General features: G+C 41.4%; 1 protein-coding gene across 1 annotated transcript; it reads right to left on the reverse strand.

Moving 5' to 3' along the window:
* Positions 1–1,359: 1,359 nt before the first annotated feature.
* On the reverse strand, positions 1,360–24,686 carry Tmem165 (transmembrane protein 165). The gene is made up of 6 exons (XM_070013214.1): positions 24,253–24,686; positions 14,108–14,333; positions 8,327–8,502; positions 7,549–7,731; positions 3,396–3,501; positions 1,360–2,129 (listed from the first exon to the last, which is right to left on the reverse strand). Exons 1-6 carry the CDS (start codon positions 24,457–24,459, stop codon positions 2,053–2,055), a joined length of 975 nt encoding a protein of 324 aa, XP_069869315.1. The 5' UTR covers positions 24,460–24,686; the 3' UTR covers positions 1,360–2,052.
* Positions 24,687–24,909: the final 223 nt, after the last annotated feature.

The raw sequence follows: 24,909 nt of genomic DNA on the forward strand, positions 1-24,909 counted from the left end.
TTAGCACTTCTTGCCTTATAACTTAGGTCTCAATTGCCAGATTGTGTAAATAGTTAGGTTCTCTGGAAAGACTGCTAATGGTGCCTCAAAAAGCTCTTTAAAGCCAGTGCTGAAATCAGGCTACTTGATCAAGTTCGTGATACTATCAAGCTGTGATACTATTACTACTTCCCACAAGGAATCCTATTAGTGATAATCTTCTTTTTAAGTGTCTAACCTTAAAAGGCAACCTCTTGAACGTTCATTTTGGTTTTTTTCCCAAGGTTTTGCTCAGTTGGCGCTCTCCTGCATCAGCCATGCCTCTAGCCCTTTTTCATTGTTACTTTTGGAGATAGCCTCTCAGGACTTTTTTGCCCAAGCTAGTTTTTGAGCTACAATCCTCCGGATCTCAGCTTTGTGAGCTACAATGACAGGCATGAGCTATTGTTGCCTGACTTTTTAAAGTATTTTGTCTTCATTTGTGGGTATCTTTCAAACCTGTAATACACACTTTTTATGATGGAGAACTTAGTTTCAAAAAACCAATTTTTTTGTTAGTATGTACAATATACTAACTGGACATTCAAAGGAAGCTCTTCTTTTTTTTTTTTTTTTTTTTGGTCCGGTTGTGGGGCCTGAACTCTGGGGCTGAGCACTGTCCCTCAGCTCTTCAGCTCAAGGCTAGTGCCCTACCACCTGAGCCACAGCGCCACTTCCAGCTTTTTTCTTTTTGCTTATGTGGTGCTGAGGAATCGAACCCAGGGCCTCAGGCATGCAAGGCAAGCGCTCTACCACTGAGCCAACTTCCCAGCCCGGAAGCTCTTCTTTAGTAGTTAGCTGACCTTCCCACAATTATTTTGTAAAACACTTGGTGATTAGCTGGGTTCTTTCAGAGTTACTTCAGATGACCAATTTTACTGTAAACCTTTGTAGTAGCTCAGTAAACAGAATTGTTAGAGCTCTTATTATATTCTACACAGAAACACCTGGATATTTCTGTGGATCTGGCCTTCATATTGCCACTTGGGTGGAGAATAAAGTTACAATATACTGTAGGTGGCAGTGATCGCTGAAACTGCCATGATAAAACAAGGCAGCCTCCTAATTAGCACACTGCACAGCCATAAGCTCTGAAACTGAACTGCCTGTTCTGACTTCCTGTTGTAGTACCAGTCACCTCTCGATAAGGTCCTCCCCAACCTTGCATTGCTATCTAGTTGCTCACAGATCTATGAAGGCAAAGCTGAGTTTTAGAATACTCTCAGACTTCTGTTGTAGCTATGCCATCAAGATTTTTTTACTTCTACTTTGAAAAATTGGTATATAATCACTAATAAGTTAGAAAGCTTATAATCAGCATAACACACAAGGAAAACCAAGTACTGGTCACACCATTTTTATTTACATTGTTTCTATGTTACATTGTTTATTCAATATAGAAAAAATATGAATACATTGATAGTATTCTCTTTTAATTTGGTAATTCCACATTGTCAAATATTGACTGTTTCTATATTGGGTGTCCTACCCAATTTTTAAAAAAGGAAAAATGGACCTAGCAAATATTCTTATTGCATCATGTTATTAATAATAGTAACAGTATTTCTCTTTCTAAACTTAAAGATTTATGATTAAAACTACTGCCTACTGGCTCAGGGAAATGTTTTAAAAAAAAGAAATTAAATTCCATCTTTGACAGTTTCAAGGTAAGCATCTTAAAACACCTCAATGACTAAGGAGAAATTTTATATTCCTTATAAAGGGGTCAGGCTGAAAGAAAATCAAGTAGCAGACCCCACAATGGTTCTGGATATACCAAAATACAAATGGGGACCTAATTATTACCATAATTATGTTTGAGAAGAATCCACACTTCAAAGTCAGGTTTCTTTTAAAAATCCATTTTACGAACAGAATCAATGATTATCTCTTTTGGACGTAATACTTTCATTAAATGGGTCAAGCTCACAAATCAATGATAGAAAATACAGTACTTTCCATTACTTTTAGTTTACACTATGTACAGAAAGACAAGAGTTATCTATCTCAAGCTAAATCCAGACAAATAGCTCATTAAAAACCAGCATCAGGACTTATAAATAGTGCAGAAAATGCAAATGCCAAGAACACGATGCCTCCTATGATTGTCACTGCAAGAGAAGAGAAAAACGGTTTAAGCAAAATGTTATATAAACAAAAATACGAGGAAGTCAAATTGTTTTCCACATCTAATAATGTGACCTTGGAAAAATAAAATACTTAGCATTCTTGGCTCATTAAGAGTCAGTTCTGTAGCACTGTCTAAAGACAAAACTACTAAATCGAACAGTGTTAGCAACTGTAGTGAACTATACAGCAGCTCACCTTAAAACCCACATATGAAAAAGGAGCATGGTCAGCAATACAAACAGTAATTATTTCATCTTTAAACTTCATTTAATGGAATCATAACTGGTCTCTACTTCTGATTCCCAGGTTGTTGAGAAGTATTGGGATTTAAACTTGTTAGGCAGGGGCTCTACTATTTGAGCCACACTTCAACGTCTTTTTGTCTTGGTCCTTCTATGCTTCCTCTAGTAGCTGGGATGGGAGCATGCCCAGCTTTTTTATTCAGATGAGGGTCTCATGAACATTTTGACCAAGTAGGGCAAGAACAACAAATTCTCAATCTCTTCTGTCTCCCAACTGGCCTTAATGTATCACATCCAGCTGATTCCCAGTCCTGACATTTTTAAGGATTCCTCATATTTCTAGTGGTAATTGTTTTACTGGCTTAAAAATAAATGTACTGGGCTGGGAAGGTGGCTCAGTGGTAGAGCGCTTGCCTTGCATGCTCGAGGCCCTGGGTTTGATTCCTCAGCACCACATAAGCAAAAAGAAAAAAGCCGGAAGTGGCGCTGTGGCTCAAGGGGTAGAGCGCTAGCCTTAAGCTGAAGAGCTGAGGGACAGTGCCCAGACCCAGAGTACAGGCCCCACGACCGGACCCAAAAAAAATAAAAATTAAAAATAAATAAATAAATGTACTAATAAGTCTGGCACCTAGGTCTCACAATTTTAATTTTAGGTACCAGGAAGCTGAGATACAAAGGATTATGGTTCAACGTCAGTGTAGGCAGTCAAGTTCACAAGACTCCCTAAAATAACCAGCAAAAACCTGGGCATGGCTTGAGAAGTAAAATGCCAGCTGAGCAAGCATGAAGTCCTGATGTTCAACACTTACCCATCCATGGCCAAAAATTAAAACAGAGAACAGCAGTCTGCAGTAATGGATAATGTGAAGGAACTTAAGGTGGTAATTTCAAAGACTAGACAGTATACTTTAAAAGAATTTAAACTAACATCCTACTTCTAATCTCCCAGTGACTTAAGAAAGTTAGAGCAAAAGATTGCTTTTTAATTAACCAAAAAACCCTTACCAGTTCTGACGGAGATTTTTTGTGCTATCATTCTTCCTCCAATTACTGCCAAACCCGTACACAAACAATGTCCTACTGTTCCCCCAACTGCTACGCCATAGGGATCCTGGAAGCAAAGGTAAGTAGCTTTACTTTACTAGCTTAAAATCCAAGAGGAAACTAATCAAAGAAAACCACAGATGAAGCACCAAAAAGCCTAAGTAATTCTCAAAATGCAGGAGTATTGTAGCTTTGCAAAAAAAGGTGTTAATAACTACCTGAAGGTATATATGCCAGTGATACACTGTCAGACTAAACCTCCTTTATGGTATACTATGACCAACTTCCCTAAGAACAGAAGTTCTTCACCTTAAATGCTTTAGTTTAGTTGGAAACAAATTCATCCCATAAACAGATGCTGCCAGTACAAAAAGGTAGTTCAATTGGGGGGGAATCTGTGAAAATTTTATAGAAGATAGCCCAGAAGAGACAGAGGTTATTTGTGTGGGGTATGGAACATTCTAAGGAGAAAGCAACAGACCAGCAGTAAGAGCCTAGGGAACAACAGCATTTCTAGATAACCAGTGAGGCACAAGAGGCAGCTATCAGATAGGAGCAAGGGGCTGGGAGGTGGTGGAGTGGAGGGCAGGAGCAAAACACTTGCCTGTCCCTGCTCTGGAAGGGAAAAGATGGGCGCCAGATCATGAAACAAACTATAAACTTGGGAGTTCAGCTTTGTCTTCAGACACTTGGCTATTTTTTCACATGGGAATGGTAGAAGACATTTATGCTTTAAAAGTCCAGTGGAGCCAGGCGCCAGTGGCTCACGCCACCTAGCTACTCAGGAAGCTGAGATTCTAGGATCAAAGCCAGCCTAGGCAGGAAAAGTCCACAAGACATCTCCAATTAACCACCAGAAAACCACAAGTGGCACTGTGGCTCAAGTACCAGAGCACTCACCTTGAGCTGAAGAGCTCAGGGACAGTGCCCAGGCCCAGAGTTCAAGCCCCATGACTGACCCCTTCCTCCCTTCCCTTCACCTCTGCAAAAAAAAAAAAAAGTCAGTGGAATAGGAAGGAGTAAGATAGAGGCAGAGTGGCAGCCCTGGTCCAAAAAAAAAAAAAAAAAATGCTAGCCTGGACTGGAGTAACAAACTACAGGCAAAAGAAAGCAGATGAATTTGACACATAATGGTGACCAATGAAGAAAATCAGGCATGAAACACGAGTTTCTCTTTAATTCTTTGCATGAGCAATGGTAAGATTGTTATGATTAAAACAAAAGGAGGGTTATGGGTACTGACAGTAAGTGAAGGTAAAGCTCAGGTGTCAGTGGAACCAGATGGTCAATAAGCTAAGAGACCTCAGTACAAAACACTGAGAATAGAAAAAGGATATGGAAAATACAACCACGAGGAAAGCAACATTCAAGGGATGACAGGAAGAATTATCCAAAGGAGACTCAAGAGGTGGCCAAGCTGTTGGCCCGTAAGAACCACAGCAGATTTCGTCACTGGCTGTAATCAGTTCATGTGAAGCACCACCCAACATCTCTGGTGAAGTAAGAGTGTTGAGCCTAGTCCTACTCTCCTCAGCCTAGACCTCTGAGACCAAGAAGCAGGGAAGAGTAGCACTGGAGAGTTGAACTGAGGAAAGCTCTCAGTAAAAATGGAGATGGTGCCGGGTACAGCACTCACGAACTTGGGCTGGGAGAAGACAAAGATCTCAGCTACAGGATGGGATATGTGGAATACAGCAGGGAGTTGGAAAGGCCTTGTGCTGCCTTGTGCAGTCAGGCTGGGGGGGAGGGGGGGGGTAGGCAGTGTATGTGCACAAAGTGAAAATGGCTTCAAGCATCTACTGGCAGCTGGGAGAAGTTTGGGAAGAGTAAAACCACACTGCCCCAAATCTATCGTATGTGAGAGTCAAAATGCTACTCCAGAAAGTGGCATCCTTCTATTTGAAAATGATACTTGAAATACATTAAATTGAATAAGACAGTTCCTCTAATATTTTTCAGTTTGTATATTGTATATAATTTGTACATTGACTTTTTTAAGGTTGTATTATTTAGGTGTTTTCTATGCCCCCTTTTTTGCCTTGTACTCAAAATAACTAGGATTCAGAGAAATCCAGGCTGGGAACACTGTGCTGGAAGCAGAGATAAAGCTGAGATAAAGGGCAATGCATGGCTGGCTCATACAGAGGAAAAAGCAAACATTTTTTAGTGGATGCTATTTCTGGTCTGTGAGAGCTCTTTAACAACCACTGTGGTGCCCAGTAGTGGGGAAGGATGGCAGAATGCTGTGTCAGGGACCACCAGAATCCATGCAGTCATCTCAACTTTCACATGAGAAAATACAGGAGGCACAGCGAAGTGCTTCCCAAGACACGGCCACATAAGAGTGGGCTACATGCGGCGCACCTGAGCTCACCCAGCTGCAAGCACTCACAACCTCCTGGTCACCTCCAAGTCCAAATTCTGACAATGTGAGAAGCAACAGAAGCCGACAGGCAGGTCATGGCCAGTAGAAGACATTCTAAACCAAAATGTGTTTTACAGGAATAGAATGAAAAAGACCATTCCAGATTGTCTAAGTCCTGGCCTCAAATGCTTTAACTGCAGTCTATGTAAGTATGTTGTTCTGTAGCCATTTCCACGTAAATCCTATTTTTAATCTGAAATAGTACCACTTGATATAAAACTAGGTAAGACCATGACTGGTTAAGGAATGGACAGTACTACAGCTTGAATCCTCTCAGTACATCTTGATAAGCCTGTGTCAATAGTAACTGACAACTTACATTAAGATAGTTATTATTCCTCTCAAAAACAAGGTTTATAAATAAAATACATGTCCTTTTGTGAGCAATAGGGATTGAATTCAGGGTCATGTTAGCAAGTGCTCTACCACTTGAGCCATGCCCCCATCTGTGTATTTTTTGGTTTTGTTTCAGCTATTTTCATGTATATGCACACTTCTGGATAGGTCTCAGACTTCAGTCCTGCTCCTATGTCTCCTATATAATTGGAACTGCTTTCCTTAAGTTTTATACAGTCTTTATATATCTTAAAAGTAAGCCACCTTTTAAAATTTCTCCATGTCTGGGCTGGGAAGGTGGCTCAGTGGTAGAGCGCTTGCCTTGCATGCATGAGGCCCTGGGTTTGATTCCTCAGCACCACATAAGCAGAAAAAATAAAAAAGCCAGAAGTGGCGCCCTAGCTCAAGTGGTAAAGTGCTAGCCTTGAACTAAAGAGCTGAGGGACAGAGACCAGGCCCAGAGTTCAGGCCCCATGACTGGAGCCCCCCCCCCCAAAAAAAATTCTCCATGCTATTAAGATGCTGCTGAAGAGTTAGCATTCAAAGAGCTACACAGAAGTTTATGAATACTGAACCAATTCTCTGATGGACAGGCAATCCATTTCTGAATTTCTACTCAACTACAGCAACTCAATTATCTCTTTAGTATAGGAATAAACACTAAATTGTCAAGCCGTCCATTAATAGTATCGTACCAATACATTCCCTTTTTGTTTGAGAGAGGGTATCCCAAGCTGACCTCAAACTTACCATCCTCATATCTTCACTTCCTGAGAGCGATGATTACAGGCATGAACCACCACCATACCCCAGCTAACAATTGATATTCCTAACAAGCATACAACGTGAAGCAGATAAAGAAAAGAACTTAGCAAGAGGGGATCAAAAATTTAAAAGCAGGGCACTAGTGGCTCATACCTTTAATCCTACCTACTCAAGAGGCTGAAATCTGAGAATAAAGGTTTGAAGCCAACGTAGGAAAATCCATGAGATACTTTTTTTTTTCTCTTTTGGTTCTGGGGATCCAAACCAGGAAGATGCACGTGCTAGACAAGCACTTTGCCAGTGAGCTACATCCCAGCCCCTATGAGATGCTTTTCTCCAATTAAACATCAAAAAGTCGTAAGTCAGAAGTGGAACTATGGCTGAAGAGGCAGAGTATCAGGCTTGAGTGAGAAACCTAATGGACAGTACCCAGGTGCTGAGTTTAAGCAGTACTGGGGAAACAAAAAACAGACCGATTCACTCTAGACACACGAACTGCAAAGTGGGAGCTAATTTGAGAGGTTGGCAAGATGAGTGATGGCCATCCAAGCAAGGTAATACAAAAGCAGTCTTCTCTCAAACACTCACCTCTCTAGCTGCCAAAACAATTGTAGTGAGTTGAGAGCGATCTCCCCATTCCGCTAAGAATGTTAGTGTAAGAGCTTGAACAAAAATGGGTGAAATGAAATGCAACCACTTTTTCTGAGGTATCGTTGTGCTTGTACCCGTTTCAACATCTGCTGGTCCATTCAAAAGTTTGGTTCGTTGAAACTAAAACAAATGAAAAATGACATTAATGCCAGCAAGAAAATCAAAGTGACATAAAAGCATTTATTTTTAAGTTTGTTTAATTACCTTGGAATATGCTCCAAAAAAAATGTTGTCCCCAAGTTTCTTCATTCCAAACAAAACTACATTTAGTGATTTATTTAGTATTCTACATGCTATGGAAGCGACTTATAAATTTTAACATGGCCCCTGCTTTTCAGGAACTTATAATCAACATAAGGAAGCCAACTGCCATGTCTAGTGTTGTCCTCTACTTCCTTTACCACATTCACACTGATCTAAGTCTATCACAACCAGATTACAGGGACAGACTCTGCTGGGCATTGATGGCTCATACCTGTAATCCCAGCTACTTAGGTGGAACCGTGGCTCAAGTGGTAGAGCACTAGCCTTGAATGAAGGCTCTGGGTTCAAGCCTCAATACTGGCAAGTGTATGTGCACGTGCACACAAACACATGAAAATTAGCTCCTCTTGTACAGCCTTCATATATCATACGATATGGCCATTGAAAAACCTTTAGGTAGTTTTTACTCCTCATTATGTCTGTTTTGGGCCCAGATATTCAACAGACTTACTTCTTCATCTTTCTTCTTTAACTCTGCTTGAACTTCTTCCAGTTCCTCTTGACCCTCATCTGGACTCATCTTTAAGCCTTCCCGTAGCATTCGAATGCCAAAAATGGCAAATAATGCAGTTGAAACATAGTATGTATACACCCGGGGGATGACTGTGGTAGCATAGCCAAACAAAACTGCAAAAAGATGCCAGCGGTGTATCTGGTTAACTGGTATGTTTCACAGAAGACCAAAAAAATGGTTTACTTCAAGAAATTATAATTCACTGTCAAAGAAATCTGGTTCATGTTAGAATCTATGTAATAACTGGAAATAATTGTCCACTAAGAAGTAGACAAGCCTTCTTGAAGATGACACACCTTCCACAAGAATTTTTTTAAGATTTTTATTAGCAATGCATTGTACCTGGAAAAGTTCATTATGTCATTTCCATACGTGCATACAATGTACTCCAATCAAACTCCCTCACTCTCCATCCTCCCTCCCCATTAAAACAACCTGAATAGATTTCTGTTTTATCTTCACACATGCATACTCCACCACTCTCACCTACAGCTCATACTATTCCCTCTGACTAAAATATATGCAGGGTAAGTTTATTACTGCTTTCTATATCTGCTGCCCCCTATTGTTAAACAGCAAGGCTGGGGGGTGGGGGGAAGATGGGAAGTGATGGTAGGGGGAAAACAAAGGAGGAAAACAATGCTTGATAAGAAATGTACTCATTACCTTGCCCATGTAATTGTAACCCCTCTGTACAATGTATTTACCCTCCATTACTCTTTCCCTCTTCCTCTCCCCACCTTGTCCCCTCATCAAATAATCCCACAGTTATAATCAAGTTCTGTTAAAAATACATATGCCAAGTGTGTGTCTTCCAAGTCTGCAAATGAGCTCACTCAGCATGATTGCCAGTTCCATATACTTTCCTGCAAGGGATAATTTCATTTTTCTTTATAGCTGAATATTCCATTGATACACATGTACCATTATTTTCTTTATCCATTTGTTAGTTTTTAACCACGCAGCTGACTCCATCATTTGGCTGCTGTGAACAAAGCAGGAATAAACATGACATGCAGGTCTCTTTGCTGTGTATCTTTGCTGTGTATTGACTGGGTATAGGCCCAAGAGTGGTACGACAGTTTAAGAAACCTTCACACTAATTTCCATATTGCTTATACTCACAAGAGCCTTCCTTAATTAAGATACTGAACTTCTCTCCAGATATGTTCAACCTCTGTGTTGTACAAGATACAGTAGTTGAGGGAGGCTAGCTCAGATGTCCTCCAAAGATTCCCAAGATTTTAAACACAGAAGCAACAATACATAGGTACATAGGTAACATTTCTTCATCACAAATCCTTCAACCATGAAGAATCATGACAAGATTCTCATGTAACATGATTCAAACTCTGCCCTTTTAAGTTATTTAAAGTCTATTTTATAAAACTGGAAAAAAAATCTCTAATATGTATGCACACACACACTTACTTTAGGCATATATTTTCTAAGTCCAACCACTACAAGGTCAAGAAATAAAGATTCAGATCACGGGTTCTAATACCATACTCCCCTAAAGAGCTCCACGGAAATGACCAATCCCACAATGGGGCACATTAGACAAAGGATGAGCCTGTGGTCTCTTGCTCTACTAAAAAAAACAGAACCAGATGATGCTACAAGGACAGAGGAGGCAAAGCAGCCTGAAAAGGCTCCCAAAACAGCTTACTAACTATAAACTGTTGAAGAAGGAAGTAGTCTATACTGACAGTTAATAGACAAGAAAAAAGAGAGGAAGTTCTCTTATTACAGGGCAATGCCAGCGCTCATCTCTGCATAGACAGGAATTAGAAAGTCATCATTTTGCAATCATCAAGAAAAGGTTTCTCCATAGTATAAATCTTTTAAACAGTTTAACTGAATGAATATTAGGAAACTGAATCAAGATGGGAAGGCGGGGGTAAGTGGGAAGGAGGTTTATGAATAAAAAAGGGAGCAGGAGACAAATACAGCAAGAATATTCAAGGAACCTATGTAATAAAGGAGGCAACAAATGTGAAATAGGCCTGGGGGGGGCAGGAAACAGGCAGGATGTGGGAGAAAGATGGGTGACTTGAACAGGAAGCTCTGGATACCTGGAAGGTTTTGATCATACAAAAATTATGCTAGATTTATGGGGAATAGGTTATCTGAGCCAATACAGATTACAGGTGGTCCACACCTGTAATCCTAACTACTTAGAAGGCTGAGATCTGAGGCTTTCAGACCATGAGACTATCTCCAATTAACCAGCAAAAACCAACAGAAAGTGGGCTCAAGTGGTAGAGAACCAACCCTCAGAAAAAAGCCAAGCAAGGGTGCCAAGCCCTGAGTTCAAACCCTCCCCTCAAGAAAAGGTATTTGTATTGTCTAAAAGTATCTTCCCAAGGGCTGGGGTATTAAGTATAAAGGAAGACTGTATAAAGGAGAAGGGGACTTTCAAATGAAGTCACTTGTACCTGCCCCTTCAAAAGTAACTACAGGGGGCTGGAAAGTGGCTCAGTGGTAGCTTGCTTTGTATGTATGAAGCCCTGGGTTTGATTCCTCAGCACCACATAAGCAGAAAAAGCCGGAAGTGGTACTGTGGCTCAAGTGGTAGAGTGCTAGCCTTAAGTTTAAGATCTGAGAGACAGTGCCTAGGCCCAGAGTTCAGGTCCACCACTGACAAAAAAAAAAAGTAAGTAAAACCACCAGGTGCCAGTGGCTCACACCTGTAATCCTGGCTACTCTCTCACATTAGAAATCTAAGGATTACAGTTTGAAGCTAGCCCAAGCAGGCGGCAGGAAAACTCCATGAGATTGTTACCTTCAATGAACCAAAACATGCTGAAAGTGGAGCTATGGCTCAAGTGGTAGAGCGCTAGCCTTGAGCAAAAAGAGCTCAGGGACAGGGCCCAAGCCAGAGTTCAAGTCCCAGTACTACCACACACACACTCAGTAAAGCTGAGAAGTGGAGGGGAAAAAAAGTTCATAAGCATGGTTACTTGATGTACCTGATACCCATGCCTGTCCACCTTCTACCTGGGCAGGAACTTGTATCCTTGCCTTCCTTTCAACCACTGTTTGATAGCTCCAAGAGAAGCCAGGTGTTCCTCCTCTTCGCTGGCCTTTACAGTTAATGTTTTAGCCAAGTTTGTTTCCAGACTATAAAACTAAATAAAGCTGACACAACTTAAAGAGTTAACTCAAAGGTAAAAATGATTAAAGGCATATACTTCAAAACAGGATATCCGTGATATCCTAACTACCACACATGTTCCAGACAATTTAGCCAGTATAGTTGAGTCCAGACCAACGTAACACATGACTACATAGGGAGTCTTCTACCTGCAAAATCCTCTGGATTCACATGGTTTTGAACATAAAAAAACCAATAGTGTTTTAGTACTGTTACCTAATTATGATCATCTGTGGAGGGAAAAGAATTCTATTGCTCTATACACCTCTCAAGCTCTCTGTATCTACAGTTAACAAAGGTAAGGACTTCAGACCTAGGCCTATATTCCAGGAAGTAGTAGCCAAAGACTGACTTCAACTTACCAGCCATTAGAACACTGTAGATTCCCTAGAATACTTTAGAAACTTGAGTCCCTGAGTGGGGAATACTGCTAGGTAGCAGCTAGTTATGAGCAAAGGGATCTTAAAATGGAAGATGGGAAGGTCTCCTAGAGAAAATGTGTAATTAAACTTTACAACTAAGCTAGATGGCACTAAGATTATGGAATGTACAAAATGCATTTCTTGAGTACTCTGTCCACCTAAGGATTAATGGGAGACTTCATACCAGCCTAAGGTAGGTCAACAAATAGATGTGAAACAATGGATTTTTAACTTACTTAGCTAGGCCAGTGAACCGGCCCCTCAAGTCAAATATAATCAAGTTACTCCCTGTTGGGACAGTGAGTCAACCCAGAGGGTTCTGGAGAAGGACTTAACATACTTAAAACTGTGTGGTGGTAAAAATCATTGCTATTCTTCACCTAGAGATGACCTGTTTTCTGTCTATTGAAAGTATATTCCTTTCCTAACTTTCCCATCACACTAAAAGGCACTCTTGAAAGAGATAGAAATCAGCACGTAACAAAGATACAGGAAGAAAGTTTCTGAAGAAAAAAGTTAAAGGAAAAAAAGAAATGGTTTAGAGTGAAAAAGTATTTTATAAAGTACACTTTATCTTAAAGGATTGTTCCAGACTGGTAAAACAGTAGGACAAAAATACTCTGCCCAGAATTGGTTGTGTAGGGTATGAGTAGATATCAAGAAGTCTGTGAAATACAGAGCTTAGGAAAGTTAATGTGTTAGTGATTAAGTTGGCTGTAATTTTATTTTTTTTATTTTTTTTTGGGTCCGGTCGTGGGGCCTGAACTCTGGGCCTGGGCGCTGTCCCTCAGCTCTTCAGCTCAAGGCTAGCGCTCTACCACTTGAGCCACAGCGCCACTTCCGGCTTTTTTCTTTTTGCTTATGTGGTGCTGAGGAATCGAACCCAGGGCCTCATGCATGCAAGGCAAGTGCTCTACCACTGAGCCACCTTCCCAGCCCAAGTTGGCTGTAATTTTAAAAGCTACCAAGCTGGGTACTGGTGGCACACATCTGTAATTCTAGCCACTTGAGGCTGAGACCTAAAGATCAGAGTTCCAGCCAGCCAGGGCAGGGAAGTCTGTAAGACTCTGATCTTCAATTAACCTCCAGAAAACCAGAAGTAGAACTGTAGCTCAAAGTGGTAGAGCACTAGCCTTGGGCAAAAGAGCTCAGGGACAGTGCCCAAGCCCTGATTTCAAGCACCATGTCTGACAAAAAAGAAAAAAGAAAAAGAAAAAGAAAGAAAAAAAGAAGGGTTTTAAAGCCAGGTCCCACTGGCTCACACCTATAATTATTGCTTCTCAGGAAGCTAAGATCTGAAGATCATGTTTTGAAGTCATCCCTAGCAGAAAAATCTGTTAAGACTATTATCTCCAATAAACCACCAAAAAGATGGAAGTAGAGCTATAGTTCAAGTGGTAGAGCAATAGCCTTGAGCAAAATAACTCAGGGACAGCATATAGAACCTGAATTCAAGCCCCAGCACTGGCACAAAAAAAACAAGAAAACCCTCCAAGTGATAGCTGTCAGAGCCCCACAGCTAGAGGGAGACAAGCTGTGGATAAGAACATTAGAGACCTCACACCTGAGCAGAGAGAAGATGTGGAGAACTGAGGAGCCAGCCAGGCTTCAGAGCAGAGAAGAGGCATATAAACACAATGGTTTTCCATGTCTTCTCAAGCCAGAAGTTTCAGCAATACTTTCTCTGCAAACTCATTCCAAATAAGTGATAACCACTGTGTAAAGTTTCCTCCTACTTCTGTAACATTTACTTCTGAAGAGAAAATTATGTTTTGCTTTTTTTTTTTTAGTCAATCATGGGGCTTGAACTCAGAGCCTGGGTGCTGTCCTTGAGCTCTTCAGCTCTACCACTTTGAGTGCCATTTCCAGTTTTCTGACAGTTAATTGGAGATAGTCTCACGGACTTTCCTGCCTGGGCTGGCTTTGACCCATAATCCTCAGATCTCAGCCTCCTGAGTAGCTGCGATTATAGGGAGAGCACGTTAGGTCCCAAGTTCATGCCTCACAACCCTCCGAAAAAAAAAAGAATTTATGTAACTAGTCAAATGGTAACTAGTCAAATGATTCAATAACTCAAATGTTCCACACCAGGCCTTTTCTGGTAATAGAGCAAAATCACCAGAGGCAAAGCACACTCACCTGATAAGCAGGTCATCAGCGCCAAGGCAAGCATCGCTCCAGCCATAACAGTCAAGCGGTTATAGCGCATGGCCATGATGGCAGCTATGAAGAATGTCTTGTCACCCAGCTCGGACACGATGATTACTGATATGGCAGCGACAAATGCGTGGATAAAGCCCAGATTGGTTTGGGCTGCTGGATCTTCTTTATTTGTATGAACCGGGGCTGCTGGTGTAAATCCTTTCTGAAATTTAAAAATAAGTGTACTTTCTGAAAAAATGATTATTTAAAATTACTGTATTCTACATGTAAATGACTCAGTTTTTCTTCATTGCAGCCTTTACATGTATTTTCTATCTTATTTTAAAAACCATGAGTAATGACAGTCACCTTTGAAAATAGGTGCTAAAATTCAGATTTACACAGAATTCTTCAAAACAATTTAGAATATAAATTAGCTATGCTCATACACTAAAATCCTCTTATTTTTTAAATGTCTCATCTAAGATTTAGTCCTTATCTCTCAACCTTTTCCTAGTGTTCTGTGTGGAAGATCCAGCTATGTTTATCAAACATACAAGTAACGTGAGAGACATTTCACTGACATTGTAAAGGACAAAGTAAGATCCAGAAAGCTCTCAAAGGCTAGAACAAGAGTTGCCTGTAGCTAAGAGGAAGTTTAAAACAGCTAGATATATAGATGGCCCTAAAATGAAATCTAAAAATACCTAGAAAGTAATGTGAACTAATAAAAAAAGACAAAGCTGAGTCCAAGATAGACATGTGACACAACTGTCGACGTCAGTAAGCAGTGTGGTGCTTGCCGCTCAGCCTTCTCCTAAGTTCCTGACTGCTCAGGGCCCCAGACTGTAAGAAGACACTGCAGATCCTCTGCCACAGAAAACAATTCTAAAGCCCGGGTTCAGCAAACCATCCATGAGGCCAAACCCAGCCTGTCTTGAGCTGAGAATGTTGTTTACATTTTTGAAGATTGTAAAAACAGAGGGAGGAAATCAGGTGAGGAAGATTATACAACAAAGATCCTACGTATGCTGCATAGGTATGTCTACAAAATCTAGTTATTGTTTGGACTCATTACTAAAAATGTTTGCTCGCTTGAGTTCTAAGGCAATCATGAGAGACCAGTCAGAAGAAGGGAGAGATCTACTGTGTTCCAGTAAACTGGGTCCTGAGAGAGAGCTAAAAAGGTGTTGACAGGGTTTAGGTTACTTAATATGGAAAAAAAATTTCTATCTCAAGTCCCCTGAAGCTAGAATGAGCTGTAAGAGAAGGTGGTTAAGCTCACTGCTCAACAAGTTAGTTCCAAAGAAAGAAACTAGACAGCACACTATTCTTGAATAGGGTGACTTTCTTGAAAAGGGTGACTATGTCTCAAAGGTGGTACATGGTGACATTGGGTGACATTTTTCATTACTACAACTGAAGGGAAACTACTGACATCTAATGGGTAGAGGCCAAGATGCTACTAAGCACCCTCCCATGCATGGGACAGTCCCAGACACCAAGAATTATCATATTAACCCAAGAAAAAACCCTAGGCAAAATCAATCACTTTCATTTTTTTTTGGGGGGGGGGGTCTGGTCATGAGGCCTGAACTCTGGGCCTGGGCACTGTCCCTCAGCTCTTCAGCTTAAGGCAAGCGCTCTACCACTTGAGCCACAGTGCCACTTCCGGCTTTTTTCTTTTTGCTTATGTGGTTGTAAAGAATCGAACCCAGGGCCTCAGGCATGCAAGGCAAGCGCTCTACCACTGAGCCACCTTCCCAGCCCCAGGATGAATCACTTTCAAAGGTCTCTTCCAAGCCTAACAAATTATCCTTCAGTTTGCTTTTGTCTGTAAGTAGTTGTATAGAGGTTTCAACCTGTGAGTTTGTAGATACAATGCATGTTGATCAATGTCACCCCTTTCTCTTTAATTTTTAACTTTGTCCACCTTTGGAAAGCTAAGAGACAAAAAATAAAATCCTGAGAACATGCCTTATACAATATAAAAACCTGTTACACATATTACTGGACTTTAAAATAACCAAAGTATAGAACAAAAACATTTAAGCATTAGACTTTTAAGTAAATAACAGTGGCTTGAACTCAGTGCTGTCCTGGCCATTTTCAGTCACTGCTAGCACTTTACCACTTTGAGCCACAGCATCACTTCTGGTTTTCTGATGGTTAATTGCAGGTAAGTGTATCATGAACTTTCTGCCCCAAATGGCTTTGAACCTTGATCCTTGGATCTCAGCCTTCTGAGTAGCTAGGATTACAGGCATGAATCAAGCTTAGAATTTAAGTTCAAGCCCCATGACCAACCAAAAAAAATTTTTTTTTCTTAATTAAACATGTAATTCTTGAGCCACCTTTAGTTAAGGTCTGTTGCTGATTAATTGGAGGTAGAGTCGAGGACTTTCCTACCTGCTCCAGCTCCAAACCTAGATTCTCAGATCTCTGCATTTTGAGTAACAAGTATTAAGGCAGATGTTTTTAAAATCCAATTAACAGGGTCACTGGGCACAGGGCATTTCCTTGTCTAATCCCCTCCCTAGTGAGGTAGGAATTAATTTCACAGGGTCTGGAATTAAAATTGTCTGGGTTCACATCAAAGCATTACCAATGACTGTATGACCTTGGGCCTGTAAGGTAAGAAAATGTTCTGTGTGACTCAAAGTTCATCTGTAAAGTACCACGCCTCACATGACTGTTTTGAGGGTTGAATGAATAAAGTCCTTAGGACATCCTAGTACATATGTTCTTATAGCACCACATAAGGCCAACTTATTAATCTCCCTGAAACTAATTACTTCATATCACTTGACTGTTTAAGAAACTATCCCATACTTCCCAAAGCACACATTAATTCCAAAAACAAACCTACTACTCCCTCCTGGGTAAGCTACAGCAGCACTGTTTTAACAGAAAATGCAAACCACCAAAAACAGCCATGTAAGGCAATTTCACATTTGCTGGTAGTTAATTACTGTTTTAAGAAGCAAAAGTAAGTTTAAATTGGGTGAAAAAAAAAAATCAACCCAATACACTCATCACAGTATTTTCTAACATAACTAATAAATTTGGGGGGTTTCTCCCTACCCCTCTCTTCTATATGGTCGTTATGTAGTCCAGACTGGCCTCAAACTTGTGATCCTCCTGAGTCCTGGTGGCATGTGCTACCATCACACCTGACTTTAATGAAGCATGTGAACATGCCTTGTCTCCATACTGTTGTCAAACTTTATCTGCTCATTACACAAGCTCATGTCTATAGTTTTGGGCTTCCTGCTCTTCCTACCTCATTTTCCCCTGGTTCATCTGGACTCCTCCAGACTGAACTCAAGGAGAACCACTTGAACAAGGCCTATCCTAGTAACTACCCCTTTTAATGATCCTGTTCCCGGCTCCCCCAAATACAATTGTGTGAATACTGTGGGCAAAGAGTCATGGCAGAAACAAAGTCCAAGAAAGAAATATTCCGGAGTTGCATTTCGTATGTGAAACATATAAATGTAATGCTATCATTTGCAGTAAAATGAGACAACCAATAGGGAACTGTTAGATGGTAAATCCATTACCATTTAAACTGCAGAGTTAAAAGTTTATAAATGTCCTAGACATACTAATATGAAAAATCATTACAATATTTGAGCTGAAATGTTTTATGTATGCAATCTATAGAGAATAATATATATGTATGCAATCTAGACAGACTATGGAATATATATTTACATATATATATTCTTTAGGAGTAAAGGAAACAGAAAAGCAAACCGAAATAGTATGCACATGATTATAAATGCTCATCAAATCTCAACAAAGAGTAAAAATAACAGTATCCAGGGAAGAAACCAGAACAACCAGAATTAGTGCTGGGCACTGGTGTCTCATGCCTCTAATCTGAGGCTGTAATCAAGAGACTGAGATCTGAGGGTCACAGTATGAAGCTAGCCTGGGCAGAAAAGTCCCTGTGTGACTGTCATCTCCAATAAGCCACTCAAAAATGGATAGTGGAGCTATCGCTCAAAGTGGTACAATGTTAGCCTTGAGCAAGAGCTCAGAGACACACCCAGGCCTGAGTTCAAAAATATAATATTTAATGGCCTCATCAACCAGTTTCTATAGTAATTATTTAACTCTACCTAAAACTTCAGAGTAATTATAGATAACTTAAATGAGAGTGGCTCTGTTCCAGTTAACCATTCTGAAAACAGAATGAGGAAACCTGTTAAAATGTTGTAAGAAGGATGAGGGAAATGAGGGAGAGTGATATTGGGGTAAGGCTACCAGGACACATTATAAACATGTGGTTATATCATAATAAAACCACCTATATACAACCGTTGCATGCTATATTTTTTTTAAGTGGGTGAAATGAATAGCTTTTTTCCCCCTTTCTCCAAGCAGGAGAAATCTGTGAGCATGTATAAGCAGATAGGAAGCAAACACTAAAAAGGAGAAAGTACCAGAGGAACAGAACATGGAATCAGAAGATATGGAAAGATGGTAGCTTTGTTAAAAACAAGAAGGCAGAAATTATGAGCATAGCAGCAAATATTGAGACTCATAAAGGAGAAAGGTCAGGTGCAGAATGCAATTCCAATTGTGTTTCTCCAGTGTTACATCACAGGAAGTAACAAAATACTAAGGGCTTTCCTCGTACAAACACCACTGCCCCAGTAGGTTAATGCCTGAAACAGGAACTGCATCTTTTTTGTCCTTTCTTCTTTTTTTTTTTTTGTCGGTCATGGGGCTTGAACTCTGGGCTTGGGCGCTTTCCCTCAGCTCTTCAGCTCAAGGCGAGCGCGCTACCGCTTGAGCCACAGTGCCACTTCCGGTTTTCTAGTGGTTTATTGGAGATAAGAGTCTCTCGGACTTTCCTGCCCGGGCTGGCTTTGAACCATGATCCTCAGATCTCAGCCTCCTGAATAGCTAAGATTACAAGCATTGAGCCACCTGCACCCGGCGGAACTGCATCTTGAAAACAGGATCAGCAACCTGAAACTTAAAAACAGATTTTTTTAAAAAAAAGGTAAAACTCTTCTGAAAATCAGCTTAAATTCCAAAGTAAAAAACTATATATACAAAGTATCCTCATTTAAAAAGTATTCTTTTGTACTTACATGATCCTCAAGAGAAAATAACAGAAAGAAAAGCAATTCTTTTCCAGAGTTCAGTGAGCACAAATGACTGCATCAACAGAAATACCTACATGCAATCTCCAACTACATATGCTGGAACTACAGAAGATGCTTGCTTTGAAACAAAATCTACAGCTTGCTATCAAGACTGATGTCCCTGCATAAAAGCAAAAACTACTTCTATTTAAAGATAAAGGAATCAGGAAAATCAGGGCGAGCTCAGGACTAGCTTCTCTCCTGCATTACTGATAGGAAGTCAGAAGAAACCTTTTTCAGAAATTACAAAAAGTGTACACAAAAATATACATATAACTGGGAAGGGGAAACAAAGGAGGAGGCTACAATGCTTGATAAGAAATGTACTCATTATCTTGCCCATGTAATTGTAACCCCTCTGTACAGTATTTTCACAATAAAAAAATTAAATATATATACATATATACATATAACTTTAAACAGTGACTATGGATAAAAGATCAGGGTCAAGCTGGGCACTAGTGGCTTAGGCCTATGAGGTGGAGAGCCTGGATGCTTATGGTTCAAAGTCAGTCAAGGGAGAAAAATGTTCCAAGACTGATCTCCAAATGAATCAGCAAATCAATTACCTGGTGGAGGTGCTCAAGCCATGCAGGGTCAAGTGAGCAAAGAAGCAAGCTAGGCAAGCCTGAGGCCCCAAGGACAAACCCAATGCCATAAAAAAAGGACATCGTTTCAAAGCTGCATAAAAAGTAACCATATAACATTTTACTACAAATTTGTTATATCTTGGTAGAGGATTATCCTATTAATTCTTATTATATCCAGTAATGACACCTTTTACAAATTGAGTACCATAACTATAATTTCACTCAGAAGAGGTCATTAGGAGATCTCAGAATCAGGAGGTTGAGCTGAATAGAAAAGGACAGTGACCCAATAAAAACGAAATAATGCTTAAAAGATTCTGTGCAAGGTCTTCACACAGTTAATAAGTAAAAGAAAGGTCAAGAAACAGCTAAAAAATAGGAAAACAAGAACCTCATAGGATTTTGTGGCTTTAGCAATAGTGCTATGCAGAATAGTTCTTTGGAGTACCTGAATATTTCGAAATACACTGTAAATTGCTTTTATTAAATCTAACTGATCTTCCCCAACTAAAGGAATTTGTTTTCTACATACATTCTATGCAAAGAGAAGGAATAAGGAGGGGAAAATAAACCTACAAAACTAAAGTGGGCTGGGAAGGTGGCTCAGTGGTAGAGCGCTTGCCTTGCATGCATGAGACCCTGGGTTCAATTCCTCATCACCACATAAGCAGAAAAAAAAAGCCAGAAGTGGCGCTGTGGCGCCAGTGGTAGAGCACTAGCCTTGAACTGAAGGACAGCGCCCAGGCCCAGAGTTCAGGCCCACAACTGGACCAAAAAAAAAAAACTAAAGTAAGGTCATCAGAAACATAAACTCCATAGAAAGGATCCAAGTGATCAATAATACTTTTCTCATGAGTTTGTAAATTCAGGTTTTTCATGACTGTCAGTTCAGAGTTAACTTAAACTTCCAAACAGCTAATATTATAAACTTCTCTTTAACCTAACTAAAGAAAGGGAAAGAATGTTAAATGTATGTAGATGCCCCATTTGGATATTCGGCCACTTCACTTTAAAGTGCCCATCATGATACAGATTCATGTTTATAATCTTCTACCCAAATGCCAATCAGCACCAAAAAAACATTCAACCAAGGGAAAGAGGAAGTATGGAGACTGATCAAGGCAGTAAGGTTGATGAGATACATTGTATATATGGAAATGTCACAATGTACCTCCCTTTGTACAATTAATATATGGAATAATTTTTTTGTTGTTATCGGTTGTGGGACTTGAACTCTGGGCCTGGGCACTGTCCCTCAGCTCTTCAGCTCAAGGCTAGCGTTCTACCACTTGAGCCACAGTGCCACTTCCAGCCTTTTCTGCTAATGTGGTACTGAGGAATCGAACTCAGGGCCTCATGCATGCGAGGCAAGCACTCTACCACTGAGCCACCTTCCCAGCCCCTGGGAAGCAAAGCACATCAGGCAAGAAACTTGAAATATTCAACAATGCTGAACCCTTCAATAGATGGCTATCAAACTGTATCCTTTGATCATCTTATATCACTGCAAATGACATATATTGCATAGTTTGAAAAACGTGAAAGAAAAAAAATCCTTCAACAACTGCAATTAAAGTTTTAAAAAATGAGCCATATAGTTAGGCTAAAATGTAATTAAAACCAGATTATTCTGTTCTGCATCTCTAGTTTGAAAGACATGGATCCTTAATACTATATAAATGTGATAATACTATATAAATGATTTGTTTCTACCATGACCTTTATTTTGCATGGCTAGATTTTTTTCCCAGCTTCCTAAGAACACAGTAACCATAGGCACTATTAATAGTTCTGTCACTACTTCTGTCTTAAAAACTCACACTAAGGCTAAAGCTTCATTGAAACCCCTAGGAAGTTACACATTTATAAATCCTATTATTACAGTTATATTACTGCTTTAAAATAAACTTCTGACACTGAGTTAAATGGCAGCAGGCTAAATGATAAACACTAAGAATAAAGTTCATGAGTCAGCATTTCAGTTCAGTTTCTGAAGTGGATGTGTGAAGCAAGGTCAGACCAGCAGAAGTGCCAAACGTGGCCATCTGAATAGCAGCATCACTCCTGACCTGTGACTGGGAGAGGTTGGGTAGGCAGAGGTAAAGGACTAGGAGACTCATCTCCCCATTTCCCTCACAGCAGGAGCCTAGAGCATCTCCCCCCTGGAACATGACCACCCATCTCATAAGCCTCTGACTTCTGTTAACACAGGACATTTGTAAACTCTTGTTTAAATGCCTTCTGCCACTGTGTTTTTCAACTTAACATGAGTCAATTTTACAACAACTATCTAATAGATTCAAATTAAAATTCCTAAACATTGCCCACTAGTGGGTAGAATCACATTTGATAAAAGTCTAGGTTTTCCTAATTTAATCTAGTGGATCTTTAAGCAATGTAAGCAAGCAAAGACAAAAGGATGGGAGAAAGAAAAAAGAGGAGAAAAGACACTTTTGCAAAAAAAAACTATTATAGTTTTTGCTCTGTTTGAGTTCATTTTACAGCCAACCTTTCCAAAAAGAAATTTAATCAACAACAGAAACTTGGGATACTTTATTTCATTCATAGAAATTTAACAAATTTAAGAAATTTAATAAATACCAATGCAGGGTTTTCAAGAAAAAGAGAAAGCTGAAAAAGATATGCCCGTGCTCTTAAGACACTAAAAAAGCGAGCAGGAGAAGACAAAACAGGTGCACAAATCCTAAGAACCCAAAGCAGCAGGTCTAAATGTAACCAAGAGAAAAGCATCAGTAACCTGAACCATTAAAATCCATCAGTAAGTTATTCACAGTAAAAAAGAGTTCTGGTATGATATAATGAATACTAAGAAGCATAATAACTCAGAAATCTGGATTCTAATCCTCACTTTTCAAAGGAAGATTTTTTTTTTTTCATGAACAGGAAACGGCACCTGCTCTACTTGCTTAACTGCTGTGAGGATGAAATCAGCTCACAGAATCTTAACTTCACAATAATTAAGTCTCCTCATAGGTGGCCAGTTATTCTACTTCTTCCGGAGTACTTCCAATAAGGAGAATTTCATTATTTCTCAAGATCTGTTACTACATTCTGGACAGCTCTGATACTTAGAAAATTCTCCCTGTGTGAAACCAGTCTCTTGGAATGCTCCATCTTCTGATACTACAGGGAAAAAGGAAAACATGAAGCAACTGGAAAGCCAAAGTAACCATTTCCAATAGTCTGAATAAAGGAAAAGACACTTTTGTCAGAAAAAGAAGTCCCTTTTAACAAGGAAATTTTAGGAAAGGCTCCCACAAAGCAGGCATACACTGTTCTTGAAGATGAGAAGAGTTCTGACTCGTGGGGCTCAAGCTAGGAGCTTCATACAAGTCTTTTGTTTGGGAGACCAACAAGAGAGCACATGAAAGAGAGGAAAGAAGTTCAGAAATCTGGGAGTCAGAATTGGAAATGAAGAGAATCCAAGATGGTGGGGGGGGAGGGATTTCAGAACTGCTAAGTGAGTGTACCTATTAACAACGACTAAGAAGTTTAAAATCTTCTGAGAGAAGGGCAAACGAAATACAGGACTTAGGTATACTTATAAATGCAGTTTTGGCATCGACACTGTCATACTGATTATTCCTCTGCCTTCCAAAGGCCACTTTGTGCAAGCCAAAGCACGTTTTCCAGAAAAGTGAGAATCGCAGTGAACAATCCATATGCATTGTACTTGGCAAAAAATCCACAGGGTGTGCCGGGCTGAGTCTGGATGAGCATTCGGGGGGAAGGGGGAGGGAGATAGGCTGTTTCAACAAAGCAGGGGCCGACGAGATCATTCTCAGAGAATACAAAAGAACTTTCTAAGCTGCAATGCTCAAGAAGGAGAGAGAGAAAGAGAAAGAAAGAAAGAAAGAAAGAAAGAAAGAAAGAAAGAAAGAAAGAAAGAAAGGAAGGAAGGAAGGAAGGAAGGAAAGGAAAGAAAGAAAGAAAGAAAGAAAGAAAGAAAGAAAGAAAGAAAGAGAAAGAAAGAAAGAAAGAAAGAAAGAAAGGAAGGAAGAAAGGAAGAAAGAAAGGAAGGAAAGAAAGAAGAGAGAGAAAGAGAGAAACTTTCTACTTGGGATGAGTATGTCCAGCGGGGCACATCTGGTCCCTGGGACGCTGACCCTGGAGCAGCATCCCGATCCTCCGGGCTCCCGGTGGGGCTCTGCGTCTCCCTTCCCCCATATGGAGCTGGGCGAGGCCAGGCCTCACCGGGAAAAGGGCGCAGGCGGTCGCCTTCCTCCGGCGAGCCTGGGCTGACTCCCCGCCCCCTCCCCGCGTCGCCCCTCCCCCCTGCCCGCGCCTGGACGGAGGGCGGCGCCCCGAGGCTGGTACCGAGGCCTCGCCGGCCGCTGCCCCCGCCCCATCCCCATCCCCGGCGGCTCACCTCAGCCCTGGCGGGCTCGGGGCCCTGTCCGGCCGCGGGCTGGGGCTGCAGCTGCTGGGCGGGCGCCGGGGGCTCCTTGTTCCGGTGGCTGAGGTCTTCATCCGGGCCCGCCCGGACCCCGATCGGGGCCCACAGCAGCGGAAGCAGCAGGAGCAGAAGCAGCCGAGGCGCCGAGGCTCGAGCGCTCCCCCGGGCCGCGGCCGCCATCCCGCCCGCCGAGCCCGCCGCGCACCGGCGCTGCAGGAGGAAGTGCGGGCGACTGGAAGCCTCGACCCCCGAGCCACCCAGTCCGTCACGCCTCGCCGCCGCTCAGCTAGCGGCCCACACCATGCGGGAGACCGGGGAGAGAGGCGCGAGGCCGGGACAGGCCCTCGTCGGCAGCCGGCCGCGAGGGGGACACTCCTCTCCGCGGCGGCCACACGACTCCTCCAACTGCCTCGCCGCTGCCCGTCCCCAACTCCCCCATGCCCCGCCCCCTGGACATCCCCTTCTCCCATTGGCTCTGCGTCGGCCTCGGCGTCGTGACGTACGCGAGCAGGTTGAGGTGCGGCCCTCTCGCCCCTCCCATTGGACCCGGCGGGCCCCTTCTATTGGACACCGCGCGCCTGGTAGGTGCGGGGGCCCGGTCCTCTCCCCGCATCCTTCCAGATCCCAGCC

This window comes from Dipodomys merriami, unplaced genomic scaffold, assembly GCF_024711535.1.
Source record: "Dipodomys merriami isolate MVZ:Mamm:240054 unplaced genomic scaffold, mDipMer1.0.p SCAF_9, whole genome shotgun sequence".
Taxonomy (NCBI): Eukaryota; Metazoa; Chordata; class Mammalia; order Rodentia; family Heteromyidae; genus Dipodomys; species Dipodomys merriami.

Coding starts and splice junctions, on each gene's coding strand:
- Tmem165 (XM_070013214.1), bottom strand. CDS start 24,459: ATGGCGGCCGCGGCCCGGGGGAGCGCTCGAGCCTCGGCGCCTCGGCTG. Junction 7,732..8,326: donor TAAAGAAGAAAGATGAAGAA/GTAAGTCTGTTG, acceptor CATTTGTTTTAG/TTTCAACGAACCAAACTTTT. Junction 3,502..7,548: donor TTGTTTTGGCAGCTAGAGAG/GTGAGTGTTTGA, acceptor CTTTGCTTCCAG/GATCCCTATGGCGTAGCAGT.